Below are 16,260 nucleotides of genomic sequence, written 5' to 3'. Positions count from 1 at the left end.
GCCCCCCTGCAGCACAGTTTATTCACTCCGTGCTCTGTGACAGTCGGCTAACTTCACACAGAGTTTGCTGCTGATAGTTTTGTGCAACATGGCAGGATATTTATCAGATTTTGACAACATGAACGACGACTTTGAGTAAGATGGACGTTCTTACCGGAGTGAATAAACTGTGCTGCAGCCATGCTGTGGATGAAGTGGTCCCAGTAGACGAGTGTGTAGAAAGCCCTCTATAAGCCCCCCGATAGCCGCCAATAACAACAACACAGCAGCTATGAGCTAACAGAGCTATAGCACACGTTCATTCATTCATTCTTCTTAAAGTATTGGTGAAATAAAGACAGATAATGCCTTATTTAGAGGCTGCATCCTCTAAGCCCCGTTCACTCCGTTATATGGATCTCCAGTTATCTAAATATCTTCCGAAGGACGCCGACTTTCACCAAACTGTTCTCTGTGAGTAGATAAACGTATTTCACACCAGAAATAAGGTTTAGGTTTAAAAATACCAGAGTTCCCCTTTAAGGACCAAATATACTGATGTTCAAACCAACTTGAGTGCTTGAAACAGGTTAAATGTTTACAGTCAACACTATATTTCTGCTGTTTGATACATTCTGTTGCATTCACCTCTCAACACACAGGGCTTTAAAGTTTGGCAGCTTTCAGTAAAGTTTTGCTGTCAGAATTCCTGCAACCACCCAAACTTAAAGTATCTGTTGATGGTCCGGGTATAAAATAAGAGTTCTGGAGTGTGGTCTGATTATTCTGAGGATGATCCGTGTAAAGAGTCTCAGTCCAGTCTCGTACGGAGGTGTGAATGTTGCCCGAGGCTTCCTGGAGAGGCACAAACACAACCAGCTGCAGCACACAGGGAGTTCATCGCCACAGTAACAATCACTGTTCATCACACCAGCTGAGACACTCTCAGCACCGAAGCAGCAGAGACGGTGAAGAAATGAAGGAGCTGCATTGGTTGCACGTATTTATTTGCCAATTCGATTCAGTTTGATTTAGTTTTATTTGCATGGCACCAATTCATGCATTTAGCTAAAACTAACAGTCTAATACAGCAACCCTACGATATGTACAGCCTTTATTTTAGCTGTAGCTTTCAGGTCGTTGTGGAGGCGGTCATGTTTAGGGATGTTTAATAGCTTTGTCTTGAAGTGCAGTTTAATTCCCATCGGTTTGTTTACCGATAACTGTTTAACATGTCCTGAGTTTATTTGTACAGTAAGTGTACCCAGCCAGTCACTCGATCTGTCACAAAACCTCTTTCTTTTGTTCTCCACAGGCCTACACAGCGTCTAACCCCAATGGGACGACCGCAGGGAAAACCTTCAAGGTTCACCTGCAGCTGTGGGACACAGCTGGACAGGAGAGGTGGGCTGCTTGTTCCATTAAGACCTGAAGAGATGTAGCAGGTTAATCTGTTGTCAGTCCGTTTACATATCAGTTTATTTCACCTTTTCTTTTTCTGCAACAGCCAGAGCAGCAGAATTTTTTAGATAATCTTCCAAATGCATTCAGCTGCAGTTCCACTAATAGGCACAAAGTTTCACACATCACGACTGCATGTTTATTATACTCAAAGATCTAAATTAATCTGGTGTTAACGCCAGTTAATGGTGGTTCCCCAGTGACAGAAAGACAATTTAAACCCATTTAAGTTTGAAAAGGGACCTCAACTTCCTGCGATGCTATCCATTAACTTAGCTAAACTAAAAATACTCGTAGCTATGGTAGTTATTTTATGGATTTGAGGAGATAAAATCTTCTATAATGCCATATTTGTCTATTAAAGTCCTCCATCCACTTAAAATAAAGTGTTTAATATTGTAATTATTTACATAAGATGTTTTGTGTCATTGGCAAAATCAGCCATCAGTGCTGCGGCGGCAGATTTTTGCTTTGAAATAAGAAGCTAACAAGTTAGCACAAGCTAGAAGGAGAAGCCACTTCTTCTCCATCTGCCTTGTGTGTGGTCTGTTTATGACTGTGATGGCATTAAATCTGATTCTGAGCCTTTGTGTCGTACGCAAAGATCAGAAAAGATGTTAAACTGTGACAGAAGTTAAATTATTTATTTGGAGGCATTGCAGTATCCCATAAGAATACCAGAGTACACGGATCGGCATCATTTAAACAAATCCAACCAAGAAACAACTGGGTTTTGCCACCTAACTAATGATAAAAATGACCCTGAAGACACCATGAGTTTGAGCAGGCATGTCGTTCAACCTCTCTTTCCTGCTCTTGTTAGCAATTCCTCTACTTCTGGCAGCTGAAAAAACCCATCCATCCGTTTTCTGTACCTGCTTAATCCAACTCAGGGTTGTGGGGGGGGGCTGGAGACTATCCCAGCTGTCATTGGGGCGTCTGGACGGGTCGCCAGTGTCAGGATAGAGTAATCAAACAGCTTCAGATTGTTTCTCAGACACTTTATATCTGGATTTTCATTGTAACATCTTCATAACGTCCCTGGTGAGGCAAGACAAAATGTAAGAAATGGTAAAAACTGTGTAATTATAAAGCACTTTGCTGAAATTTAATCGTACTGTATTATTATTATACCCAGTATTTGTGATTGTATGTGTCAATCAGGGAAGTGTCTGTATGTGTGTGTGGTCTGTAATTTAATCTGACCTTGATTTGTTCATTTTGTGTATGAACTTCTGATGACTCACAGCTGGATGAGTCAGTGTTGGTTACATAATTTTAAATGCATTAACTCAGCTCGAACTAACACAACAGATTCCTGTTTTCATACGGTGATCAGACATTAAAAGACATTATATTGCACCTGTCAGGTCAATTCACCCGATGTCTGCCACTTCATCCTGGTTGGCGCATGTTAAGTCTTTACTTCTACAACTTCCTTTCTATAAAAGTTGGAACTCTGTGTTGGTATACTCTGTGGGGTATAAAAAGAGCACCTTAGAGGGTGCAAAAACTGCATCTGATATTAGTATATTCCATCATCTACATTACATAATAACATCCAAAGGCTCAGGGTCATTTCCAGTAATCCTAGTCTGTGAACACAGTTTTTTATTGCAAAGAAGAAGCAATTGTTAGCATCATCTAGAAATTTCAGCGCTTTCTCTCATTTAAAATTATCTGAAAACTGATCTGTGGTCAGACAAAAGGAAATCTGAGAAATCTTTCTGGAAATCACGCATGACTTATCCTCTGAACTAAAGAGGAGAGGGACCATCTGGCATGCTGTCAATGCTCGGTTGCAAAAAACACATCTGTGATGGTACGGGGCTCATTAACGCCTATGGGACTGGCATCAGTGCTGAAAGTTATTTACAGGCCTTAGAGAGACATATTCTCCCATCTGGACATGGTCTTTTTCAGGGAATACCTTGCATATTTCAGCAAGACGCGGCTAAACCACATACTGCACCTATTACAACAGCGTGGCTCGATATACTGACCTGCCTGCAGTCCAGAAATTTATGTTTCTGTATTTATCAGACGCTTTTATCCAAAGCGACTTACAAATGAAGATATAACAGCTTTATAAAAAGCTAACAATAAACTCCATAGAAGGAACCCAGGAGTCCGACTCTGTCAGAGGGGACAGAGTAGAGATAGGGTGCAGGCATAGAAGGAAGTGCAGAAAGATAAAGTGCAGAGATAGAGGGGGTAGGGAAGTACAAGGTAAGTGCTGGGATAGGAGATGCTCTCTGAAGAGCTGGGTTTTCAGGAGCTTCTTGAAGATAGACAGGGACGCCCCTGTTCTGGTAGCGCTCGGTAGGTCATTCCACCATCGTGGGACGACACATGAACAGAGTTTGGATTGTCTTAGGCGTGGTGTAGGAGCTGCTAGACGACAATCCTGGGACCAACGGAGGGACCCAGTTGGGACAGAAGCCTTTGCAAGAGCAATTTTAACCAATTAAAAACATTTAGCAACATCGTGCAGCACAAAATGCAACAGAGAAGATTGAGCAGCTAGAATCTTATGTCAGACTTCCTGCAGAGGTTCAACAACTGGTCTCATCAGGTCCCAGACGCTTACAGACTGAAGAAGAAGGGATGCTACGCGGTGGTAAACGTATAAGATCTGCAAAGCGCTGCTTTCTGGGAGTCAGAGTTGTAAGAAGTTGTACTGTTCTCTCTATATGTTGTACTTCCAAAGCGTTAATATAGATAAACAGCCAGCCAAACTCCTTTTCGTGAGCCAGGAAAGTGAGCGTGCTTGCTCCTTTATTCACTTCTCAGACGACAACATTGAATCGGAGTGAAACTAAAAAAGAAAATACAAGAAATAGTCTTAATAAACTACTATATCACCAACAGGTAAGTATGAATGACTTTGAGGACAATAATAGAACAAACAACCAGGTGAGTAGCATGTAGCTGTATGATGGTATTTCTATCTTATAAGCAGTAACACATCACACTAATATATTCACACAAACTTAAAAAATGTCCACAATAATCATAAATATCAAACATGTAAAGACTGCATAAAACTCACAGCCATTGCTTTCTGAAGGATAAACGTCATGAATTGGCTTGGATTAGATGTGACAACCTTCAGATGAAACCATGCTTGTGTTCGGTTTACAGAGCTTTCTACTTCCTATTTCCTGTTTCTTCTCCACAGTGTCAAAATAAAAGCCTAACAATTATTTGTGTATAAAACTCATTTTAACAGTCAACTTGGATTCTCTTTAATATTCATATTCAGGGCAGAACAGAAGTGTTTATTTCGAGTTAAGTTCTTTGCTTTTGTGTAACTTCTGGCCAAAACGTTATGAAGAAAAGGTTTTGTTTTTTTCTGACTTTTTGAATTAGTTGTGACTTCAAACTTCAGAGAAAATAAGTGATTTTATTCCATGACAATGTCCCCTTTAAGGTTTTAGCTTCGAGGTCGGTTGTGTTCGAAGTCCACTGACTTTCTTACAGTAGTGTGATGGTGTAGTTTAACCAGATGCTTTTAAGAAAACACTTGAAACACGTAGAGCAGTAGTGTGATATAATGAATTTCTTCTTCTGTGTCACAGGTTCCGCAGCCTGACGACAGCCTTCTTCAGGGACGCCATGGGGTTCCTGCTGATGTTCGATCTCACCAGCCAGCAGAGCTTTCTCAACGTCAGAAACTGGATGAGTACGTTTGCCAGCCTCAGTTTTATTTACATATATAGATAAAGTTTAAATGGAATGAGTTCAAACAAAGTTAATCTGAGGCATCTTTTATATATTTCTGTTAATGTTCAGACTTTTCGTGTTACATTTGAACATATCATTGGCTCGTTTACAGGTCAACTACAGGCCAACGCCTACTGTGAGAACCCAGATATCGTTTTAGTAGGAAACAAGGCAGACCTGGCTGACCAGCGGGAGGTTCAAGAGAAGCAGGCCAAGGAGCTTGCCGATAAATATGGGTATGTTTATTTTTCATGTCCACTATTTGGTGTGTGTAGAGTTTTGCATGAAAGAACTGAGAGTTGAAGAGCCATGAGCTCATTACCGGGTAGGGACCGAAAGAAGGAGATTGTGGATACAAGCGGCCGAAATGGGTTTCCTCTGCAGGGTGTCTGGGCCTCCCTTAGAGATAGGGTGAGAAGCTCAGTCATCCGGGAGGGGCTCGGAGTAGAACCGCTGCTCCTCCGCATTGAGAGGAGCCAGATGAGGTGGCATCTGGTTAGGATGCCTCCTGGACGCCTCCCTGGTGAGGTGTTCAGGGCCCGTCCCACTGGGAGGAGACCCGGGGAAGACCCAGGACACGTTGGAGAGACTATGTCTCTCGGCTGGCCTGGGAACGCCTCGGGGTCCCCTGGAGAAGCTGGAGGAAGTGGCCGGGGACAGGGACCTCTGGGCTTCTCTGCTCAAGCTGCTGCCCCCAAGACCCCCGGAGAAGCTGCAGATAATGGATGGATAGACGGATTGATGGATAGATGGATGGGTGATGAATGGATAGACAGATGGATGGATAGACATGGATGGATAGATGGATGGATGGATGATGGATGGATGGATAGATGGATGATGGATGGATGGATGGATAGACGGATGGATGGATAGACATGGATGGATGGATAGATGGATGGATGGATGGATGATGGATAGACATGGATGGATGGATAGACTTATGGATGGATAGACATGGATGGATAGACATGGATGGATGGATAGATGGATGGATAGATGGATGATGGATAGACATGGATGGATGGATAGACTTATGGATGGATGGATGGATGGATAGACATGGATGGATGGATGGATGGATGGATGGATAGACATGGATGGATGGATGGATAGACAGATAGACAGATAGATGGCTCTCATTACCTCATATGAGACTTACAGACCTTTTACTGTTTCAGTTGTTGTGCTTTAATTCCATGTCGATGTTTACATAAAAAACTGTTATTTTAACTTTTAACAACTCAGCGTTTACTCGGGATTCTTTTTACAAAATAAAATATATTTCACTTACAACAAGTGTCTCATATACACAAACCACAGAGCAGGCTGGACGTTAGACAAGCTGTGAGGCTAAATTTAAAGAAGGTGCACTGACCAGTTCACATTATTACCTACAAAGGGAAAATCACGTGTTGTCTTGTAAAGATGCTTTTTCAAGGGAAACGTTTCACAAGACGTCCGACAACTGAAAAATACTTCTTCTTTTTTAAAGAAACGTCCTCAATAATCTGTAAATGATCTAAAATGAACCAAACCGAGTGCGATTGACCATATTTGGACAAGTGGGTGGAGCTTGAGAAAGACTCTTAGAAGCTTGGACAGAAATACATTTATTTGAGGGTCTATTTAAGCTATGGACTTATTTTTAGAAGGACAACCAATATGCTGATCAAAAGGAGCAAATCTGTCTGAAAACATCTTAACGACTTGTTGGAAAAGATGGATGTTTTTTGACTTCTGGATCTATTGGATCCAGCTGTTTTTTTGTGTTGTCTATGAAGGAAGCTGGAAAGGTTGATGGTATTTTTACTTAAATATAAAAGTAAATATCTACATAAACTGTGGTTGACCAAGCCAGTTGTTTTTAGGCCTGTTTTAGCTCCTACCGGTAGTTTTAGCTCCTGAATCTGAAATCTGAGAGAACACACTGTTGTCCTACAGACAGCTTTGTTTGAGAACTCGTTTGAGTCTTTAATATTTGGATTTTTGGAATTAGAGTGGAGAAAATCTAGCAAACCAGAACCCAAGTAAGCAGGATCTGATCTGATTCTGACATAGACTCCACTTCTTCTTAAAACAAGCTTCATCTTATCGTTCACATGTGATCTTTCCCGAAAAACCAACATTGAAACAACCAAATGACAAACTTTCAATCCAGTGAATCATGTCATGCCAGGTTTGTCCATATATATACAGTTTATGGTTAAAACTGGTCTTAGAAATAATGTAAGAGGCTCATGTGCTCTATGAACTTTTCTTAAATGCATGTTCCTTGCAGGATCCCGTACTTTGAGACCAGCGCAGCAACAGGAGCAGATGTGGACAAGGCGGTGATAACGCTGTTGGACCTGGTCATGAAGAGGATGGAGCAGTGTGTGGACAAACCGCCTGCCGAACCAGCCAATGGGAACGGAGCCACAAAGCTCGCTGAACCACAGCCCAATGAGAAGAAATGCGCATGTTAAATCAGTCGGGGATGCAAGACAACAACCAGTCAACGCTCCTCTGGTGTCCGTCCTTTCTTCTTGTCACATTCCTTCCTTCTTTCACTGTTTCTTCCCTGTCAGTTATGATAGCATGTTTCTTCATCTCCTCTTTATTCTCTTATTTATAAAAACAAACATGAGCCATTTTCTCCTTCGGCTCTTTTCCTCCTTTTATGTTCCTCCTTTTCCTCCCCAACTGTCCTGCCACTGACAATTAAACAACTCCATCTCCCTCTAATGGACATTCAAGGTAATGCAGCCACAGCCTGTAGGCCTTGTGAAGGAAATTAAAACAGTAGGGGACAGTTTCATCACTGTCAGACACATAATGTGCCTCGTTTAAAACACGCAGCCTGGGAATTAAGCTCTGCACGCTCTCTATTTCTCTGTTGGTAAGTGCTTTGAATGATTATAATGGACCTAAACACTCAGAACAAGATGTTTACAACTTTAATTTGAACTCTTTAACTATTCATTACTTAATAATAGGGAAAAGGTTCAACTTTATGTTTAATCTGGGCCATGAAGAGTCTAATATCAGGCTGTGTGTCTGCGTAAATTAGGTCTTATTCTCCTGAAGCTGTTCCGGTGAGGAACTGCGCGACCTGTTTGTTTTTCCTCGGTTTCTCTCTGTTTTCTATGCTGGACCCGTCTTAGCCACATGTGCTCGGAGAAGTTTTGTTTAGAAGTTTGCTAAACATGTGCCAAATTGTGTTTTGTATAATTGGCTTTGGTGTCACGTTGGAGGTCTTTTGACACCCAAGCAAGTAGCTGCAGTAGTGTTTCTGAACTTAAAACCTGTCTGTGATATCTGTTTCTGAGTCAGAATGATCAGTGAGCGACTTTTGTATTGCCGATGTCTGCTTGTTAGCTTCTCTTGCTAACTTGCTAACTCAGCTTGAGCCAGAGTTGCATAGATAGCGTCAGCATTCAAATTTCTGTCATTACTGGATCAAAATACACAAAGCAGACTGTCCAAGATGCAAAGGACAGCCAGACAGCCTCTGTCCGTAATCGAAAGAGATTTCTGCTCAGTTGCTATTGATCAAGAACATTTTCTGAACATAGATCTGAAACTACTGTTGAGCCATGCAGTGGTCAGAAAATAAAACGCCCACAAACTGCTGTTGAAGATGATAAAAACTCAGCTTACATTCATTCATTCATTAATTCATGTTGTGGCAGGTAAAGTCTCTAAACAAGTAGGGTCCAACTGTCAATCTCACCCCTCAAGTGACATCACTGGTCAGGCCCCTGTGCTCCAAGCCAATCAGATTTGAGCGTGAGTTTATCAATTCCACTAAACAATCAGACTTTTACTTATTTTGCTGTCCACTAAAAACAGTTTCTAAACATATTTGAGGGAAGAAATAAGCAATTTATTTTTATTTTGGCCTTTTTTTCTTTTATTGAACTACATTTACTTTAAAAACCTTCAAAACAAACCTGTCAAGCTTTCATAGTAACGTAAATCACTCTCATATGAATGCATCAATAATATACTGTTATAATATTAAACAGCAAATCTTTTTGTTTCTTCATATTTCTGACATTTATAAACACATTGTTAAACTATAAGATTTGGAAATATCCCTTTAATAATAAAAATCCCTTTATAGTTTAGTACAGTTCTTTGAAAAGAGCAACATAACAATACCCAGATGTGCATTTGAGCATCTGTTGAAAGGCAGGCAGAAATTTAAATTGCAGCTACATTGCTGTTAAGTTGAAACAGGTAAAATAAATCTAGTTATGCCCAAATCTGAATGGCTCACAGTGCAATGACCTGAGGAAATAAATCCCATGAGGGGCCTGAGGAGTGAGGTCAGCAGTTGGACTAGCTAACGCTAACTAGCTAAATTAGCAACAATGCTCAGAAGTTTTATTTTGACTGCCAGCTTGATGCTAAATTAAAACAACAGGGTCATCATTTTATATAAAGACAGTTTGCAGCGTACCTGTAACTTCTGAACTGAAAGAAGTCTTTTAGGTTTAGTGCTCAACTGTCTGACTGTCAGGCTTCTTTATTCCACGGTCGTAGCATGTTATAAGTCAAGCTAACATAACCCAGTCGGCTGCTTTTTTGTTTTCATTCGTAGAGAACTGCCTTGTCTTTTATTAGAATTGGCGTTGTTTGGCAACATTATAAACTTTAATAATACATACATTTTATAACATTACTGTGCATTCTGTAAGTATTATATTGCATCTATTTCCCAGCCCTGATGTGCTTAAGACACATAACTGCGTCAGTTAGCTGTCAGTTAGCATTTTGCTAATGCGCAGCCATGTTACCATGACATCACAACAAAAACGGAGGGCTTGAGCCGCATACATTTTATTTGATGGATCGTGAGTGTTCTCACCAGGACGGATGTAGTATTTCCAACTCATCCACTGCTTTGACATCTAAAGCATTGTTCCATTCTGGTGGAATAGACAGCTTCAGTATTGCTCTGGTGGTGTGTTGTCGCCATACTTTTCTAACTTCTGGAAAAACAAGGCTACTTAGGCTACGTAGACCACTTCATAGCTTAAAAATGAACTTCCTTTAAATTAAATTCGACAAGTGCTGTGATCTTAAGAGTACTTTGAATAAATCACCTGAATGTTTTCTATCATTAAAATATTGAAAATGCCAAATGTCTGATTTTTGGTGCGGCTGATTTTATTCTCACCTTTCAGCATAATCTAAGTGACTTAAGGCTTCGAGGTCCTATACTGTACATGACCAATGTTAGAATATACACTGAGCTATTATTTATATAAAAAGAATGTGTTTTTTTCATATGTTCATGCTCTACTCTTTACATCTTACTCTCCCATTTTATTTTCTTTATTTCAATCATAATGGAAATCATCTGTAAAGAAACAGCTTTGATATTTGTGACTCTAACTGGAAGAAAATGCTTTACTATGACTTTTTAAAGCTGTGTCTTTGCTTTGAACCCAACTTCTACTGTTTAAAATGGATCAGACTGGCTTTGCCCTCCTTAGGTCTCCCCTCAAAAATCAGCATCAACAAAGTGAAAATATGTATTTTGGTATTCTTAAACTTATTAAAAAGTGAAATCTGAGAGTATTCAGACCCTTGCTTCAGACAGAACATTATTAGCTTAAATTATTCTTGGTTGAGGCTGTGTTAGCTTTGCAAAGCTTAGTCAGTTGCCATCTTCAGGTCTTTCCACATCTGTGAGGTCTGATCTTTGGTTTAATAACAGTTTTTACGAGTCTCCATGTTCCATAGGCATAATGCTACCACTACCGTGCTTCACTGTAGGTTGTATTTCCACCCTTTCACAGACAGACCTCGATGTTTTGTTGTTTTTTTGTTTAACCCAAAGGAATTCCACAGAAAGAATAGCTCCTGGGAAGATTCAAAGCCCTGTTGCATGCCTCTTTACAGTTTTATCACGCAGTTTTTATCACATCTCAAGGATTATTCACACGAACAGGAAGCACTTTACCACAACAGTGCTTTTGCTGAATACTTCTGTAAATAAGCAGTTTTTGAGATTGATGGAAGTCTAAAAGCATGTTTTTACTTTGTCAGTGTGGGTTATTAGATGTAAAGTGGTGGGAAGAGTCCTAGTTTTACTGATGTGAAGTTTAATCCCGACACGATAAAGGAAGCAAACGTTGGTCTTAGTACTTTTTCAACTAAAAACATTCCCTGAAAAAGCGCCTTTAGGCAGGTGTTAGATGGAAATTGACATAAAGACACAAACATATCTGCTTTGGGTCACAGATTACTTCTTGTTTTACCAGCATCTCAACACTTTGTCTTTACTTCTTGAGAAGTTTTTGAGCCAAGGTCAGATGCACCAGAAACAAGGGAAATGGTCCTTTGCCTTCCATCTGACAGTAGATGAATCCTTTTTTATTCCACTCTCTGAACCAGCTGAGCGTGTTTCCGTTGCAGTCTCAGCTTGTCCGAAAGTATTGCTGCAGGGTTGCTTCGTGCTGTTCTTAGACTTGTGCAGCAGCTTTCACTGCTAATGCTAACGTGTGGCTAAGTAAAGGCTAAATGTTTTTTTTTTTCAAATTGATTCTGGCTCCATCACTCTATCTTTTAAAAAAAACAACCAATATTTCTGGTTTGAAGCCAAACGTGAGCATTTGCGAACAGCTGATCTCAGTCTTGCCATCCTCAGATGTTCACTGTTGCTGCTAACTCTCCCAGTTACCAGTGTTTCCCAGGGAACTGTCACGGCACATAAACCAAAACAACACCGTCTCACTGGGGTTGAGTTGGGTTTTTGGTTTTTTTTTTGCATGTGTTTGCTGTTTACTCTCCAATAGAGTCAGGTTTTATTGTTTAATGTCCCAGTTCTGGTGCTGTTCCATGTTCATCACCAGCTGATCAAACTTTATTTGCCTGCTGTTTGTTGAAATAGTTTGCTGATAGGTTGATGAGAGCACTGAGGTCGATACTATAAACCTATAAATACAAGCATGAACAGCCTAAAAAGTTCTAAGCAGCATTATTATTTGTCTCTTGCTAAATTTCCATTGTTTGGTTAAAAGAAGATAAAATCTTTGGTTTTTTATGGATAACACCTGCCTATAAATGACCTGTGATCGAGTTGACTAAATTGGGTGAAAATGTATTAAAAACTGACTAATTTAAATGAAAAAAGACTACAAGAGGGATCAAATAGATGCATTTTCCTGAAACCAATGCCTTTTAATTATGACAATCTTCTGAAACGAATTGGTTTGTCCTTGGTTGCGTCTTTTTTGCCTAAATTCAGGCACATTTGTTTTGCTGTCTTCAGTCGAGTCCGACCATAACTTTTGACTTCACATTAAAAGTTTGCCGTTTGCAGAGTCATGTTGTGCCTGTTAAATTTCTTCTGTCTGATCCTCTGTGAAGTTTGTGAGCTGCTGGATATTTTAATGCATAATTGTTCTTAAATTACCAAGCAGAGGCAAAAGAGAGCAGACGTCCTGGTGTTGTTTTTGTGCCAGATATATCAATGACTAATCAAAGTACCTCTAAGAGCTTTTATTTTTGGAAATCCACTTTGTGCGAGTTCTCTCTGATGCCTGCAGTTTGTACTGTTTGTTGCACCGTCAGCATGTTTGACACAATGAGAATGGAATGACCTGCGATGCGTTCAGTGTTTCCGATGCCAGAGCTGCAAATAAATCTCTGTTGGTTTTACCCTGGTGTTTTCCTTTTTTTACCCCCCAAAAAAGTCTTTTCAGTGGCAGCAGGAAGTGCTGCAGTCACACGAAATTACTCCTCTGCATTTAACACTGGAGCAGTAGGCAGCCAATCACAGCGCCTGGAGGCACGGTGCCTTGCTCAAGGACAGAATGTGTTTTTTTTGTGCCATCTTGAGCTGCGAGAGTGGGAATCGAACCGCCAACCTTCCGGTTATTGGACAACCCGCTGTAACAAACTAATCTAGTCTGATCCATTGCTTTGGTCTGGGTCTGAAGTCGCCTGTTTTCGTTTTATTTTTGTTTCATTAATCTCTTGAATTAAGATTCTTGCACCTTTCTTTTTCACATAATTCACTGTGAGAACGGTTTTAAACATGTTGCATGAAAAATGAGACAAAAAAAGACATTTCACAGTTTTAATATTTGATATTGTTATTTACTTAAAACAATGAGGAAAAACTACACAAAAAAAAAGATTTCAGAATCAGAGCGAAAAATTATTTTGTTTTGTACTTTTTAATTAAAAACTTCTGACCAAAAGAGAAAGTGTGAAAAATAAATACAGAACAGGAGCCAGGAAGCATGTTGCTGCAGAAATAAGTCATAAAATCTACTTTATTTCTATGGAAAGTCATTTTTCAGAGCAAATATGGACCATAAATGCAAGTGAGGCAGTTATAGTAGAGCCACAATTTTCTCCCAGAGAAAAACTTATAAACTAAATATAGCAGCAAGTGTAAACATGACTGAATTTAAACTGCAAGCAGATGTACAGAAGACTGAAGGAGGAAGGGCTTCAACTTCAAATTAAAACACCAATTTGGGTTTTACTGCTATTTGAGAATGAATTTCAAACACAGTTCTTTTTTTCTGCCTTTGCCTCAGGTTTCCTTTAATAGAACGAAAACATAAACCAAAACAAAGCAACTGTCCTTAAAAAAAATAAAGAGCATGCACATCATTCAACAAATTCCACAGAAAACCGTGTGTGGAAGCACATCGCATTCACAAAAAAGGAACTATTACGTAATCGTGGCTCGCTAGCTTCGCCGGGCATCACGAGCCGGAGCGCCGCCGACCAGACTGAAGGAGCCGAGACAGTTCGTGAACTGCCTGAGAAGGAATTTAACTGCCACCAACACCTGGCAGCTAATCCAGGTGGACAAGGAAAAGATGAGGGCAAAAAGCCAGAAACCTTTCTTGTTTTTATCATGCAAGTTGGGACTTTGTCATGGTCCTCAGAAGATAACGTCTTCAGAAGATAACGCCACATTTTTAGTCTCTCGGGTTCATCATAAACAGTTAATTTCAGATTTTTCTTTAGCTTTTACACGTTCAAAACCAGAACTCTGGGCAAACAATCGTTTGTTTGTTTGTGTTGAAGGTGCCTGGTGTAAAATGAGAAGTTCTCTGTAGAAACAAACCTCGGATCTCATGTACAGAAACACAGGATGCACAGCAAGTTAACACCAACAAACACCCCCGAAAAACACACACAACTGAAATAAATCCAACGTTTCATTCTTAAAAAGGTGTCCCGCAAGCAGCTGGAAAGACTCAGCGATCCCTAAATCATAAAAACGAAGACAAACATGTAAAAAGCGTCTCATATAAATATATTTTTTTAATGCCGTTTGCTTCTGAATCAAAAATAAAAGACACAATCAGCTCTGAAAAGCCCCTAAGTTAGCCCACATTTACACGTTGTTGTGTTCCTTTACCCTGGAATATGTCCACAACCAAATACTGCAGCTGAGCCAACACAGAAAGTACCTTTTTTATAAAAAAGAAACAAGGTGGAGAAGTCTTAAATCTACAGGAGTCGCAGTCCGTCCGTTTTCAGTGGGCTTGTGTGCAGTCGTCCAACGTTAAATCTTAAAATTCGAGCTCATTGCCATCACTTCTGGGACGGCCCTCAGTGTTTCGGCACAGCTTTGAGCCAAATTCCTGCACGTTTTCTTACTCTGCTGCAAAGAAAAAGCAAATCATGTGAATATTTGAAAGAGAGCAGGGAGTCCATCGCTTGTTTCTTCAGCTCTTTACAGATGATGTTCCTCCTGATTACCAAAGAAGAAGAAGGAGTAAGTCAGCTCTGCAACTTACTGATTTAACTGCTCGTAATGGATGAAAGGTCAGAGTTCAGCTGTTATGTCTCCTTAAATGCAAGATTCACCTGGAAAAGTTCCGTGATGGACACAATATATTGTCATAGAGTCTTTTCTGTGACCCCAAAGAGCCCAAAAGAACCAACAAGTGAGATTTTCTGCAACAAACCGACTGTTATTTCCTTTCCTTTTCTCTTTTTATGCCATTCGGCTGAGTGTCGGGTCTAAACTGTGGTGACGGTGTTGGTTGGTGGGTTCGTTTCGGGCTGCTGCTCGTCGTCGTCTTCATCGTCCACGCTCAGATCCAACCTCAGGTTGTCCAGAGTCTGGCGGATTGTCAGGTTCTCCTTACGCCTGTGAGACAGAGACGCTGCTTTAGAGTTTCCTACTTTAAAGCTTGTGTGTTAAAGTGTGTGTGCACAGTCCGCACTTGTTTTGCAGGTGCTGGTCGAGCAGCTGCCGCTGCAGGCGGCTGTTGCTTTCCCGCTCATCGCTCAGCTCTCGCTGGGTGTGGCGGTACTGCGCCTCCTTCCTGCTCGCTTCCTCCTCCGCCTCGTTCAGCTGACGCTTCAGGGAGCGGATCCTCTGGGTCATCTGAGGAAAATAAGCATAAGAAGATGAAGTTTGGCTCTGATATTCATTTAGAGCAGTCAGTGTGACTCTGCATAAAGTCCTGTGAAGCCAGGACTCTCCTGCCTACACTCTCCGGTCTGCTCTACTGCCCCCTTGTGGAGGGAGTATGCACACGTGTTCGTTCACATTAGTGTGCGTGCAGTTTACCAGATCTCTCTGCTCAGCAGCTATCCGTTGCTCCTCCTCTATCTGGTCACTCAGCTCGTTGATCCTTCTTTCCAGTTTACTGACGGCGTTGGCCAGAGTTGCTTTGTTCCTGTACATAAAAATATGCACGTTAGCCACGTTAGCCTAGCGTTCAGACCCGTTCAGACAGAATGAAAAGGAAACTGTTTTGGAAGAGAATTAACCTGAAAGGGATCAGCACACAGTCTTTGAAGATTGAGACGAGTCTTTAGGAGTCTAACTGGAGTCTTTAGGAGTCTAACTGGAGTCTAACTGGAGTCTTTAGGAGTCTAACTTCAGTCTTTAGGAGTCTAACTGGAGTCTTTAGGAGTCTAACTGGAGTCTTTAGGAGTCTAACTTCAGTCTTTAGGAGTCTAACCGGAGTCTTTAGGAGTCTAACTGGAGTCTTTAGGAGCCTAACTGGAGTCTTTAGGAGTCTAACTGGAGTCTTTAGGAGTCTAACTTCAGTCTTTAGGAGTCTAACTGGAGTCTTTATGAGTCTAACTGGAGTCTTTAGGAGTCTCACTGGA

The 16,260-nt window shown here is 40.8% G+C and overlaps 2 protein-coding genes across 4 annotated transcripts in view; one reads left to right on the top strand and one right to left on the bottom strand.

Moving 5' to 3' along the window:
* Nucleotides 1-12,822, top strand: part of rab27b (RAB27B, member RAS oncogene family) — a 66,135-nt gene extending 53,313 nt beyond the window's left edge. For all 3 annotated transcript variants that reach the window (XM_072371902.1, XM_072371904.1, XM_072371903.1), the window contains exons 3-6: nucleotides 1,295-1,383; nucleotides 5,022-5,125; nucleotides 5,279-5,402; nucleotides 7,448-12,822. In XM_072371902.1, the coding sequence (XP_072228003.1) occupies nucleotides 1,295-1,383; nucleotides 5,022-5,125; nucleotides 5,279-5,402; nucleotides 7,448-7,634 (504 nt within the window). In that variant the 3' untranslated portion in view covers nucleotides 7,635-12,822. The remainder of the gene's footprint in view (nucleotides 1-1,294; nucleotides 1,384-5,021; nucleotides 5,126-5,278; nucleotides 5,403-7,447) is intronic.
* A 2,072-nt stretch (nucleotides 12,823-14,894) lies between these two features.
* Nucleotides 14,895-16,260, bottom strand: part of LOC140277033 (uncharacterized) — a 38,684-nt gene continuing 37,318 nt past the window's right edge. Inside the window, exons 19-21 of the mRNA XM_072371906.1 lie at nucleotides 15,713-15,821; nucleotides 15,363-15,526; nucleotides 14,895-15,286 (exon numbers count right to left, since the gene is read on the bottom strand). Of these exons, the coding sequence (XP_072228007.1) occupies nucleotides 15,157-15,286; nucleotides 15,363-15,526; nucleotides 15,713-15,821 (403 nt within the window). The 3' untranslated portion in view covers nucleotides 14,895-15,156. The remainder of the gene's footprint in view (nucleotides 15,287-15,362; nucleotides 15,527-15,712; nucleotides 15,822-16,260) is intronic.

Source organism: Leuresthes tenuis, unplaced genomic scaffold (assembly GCF_036924035.1).
Source record: "Leuresthes tenuis unplaced genomic scaffold, fLeuTen1.0.hap1 SCAF_19, whole genome shotgun sequence".
NCBI classification, from domain to species: Eukaryota; Metazoa; Chordata; class Actinopteri; order Atheriniformes; family Atherinopsidae; genus Leuresthes; species Leuresthes tenuis.
Note: the sequence above shows the minus strand (reverse complement) of the source record. Positions and strands in the feature narration are given on the sequence as shown.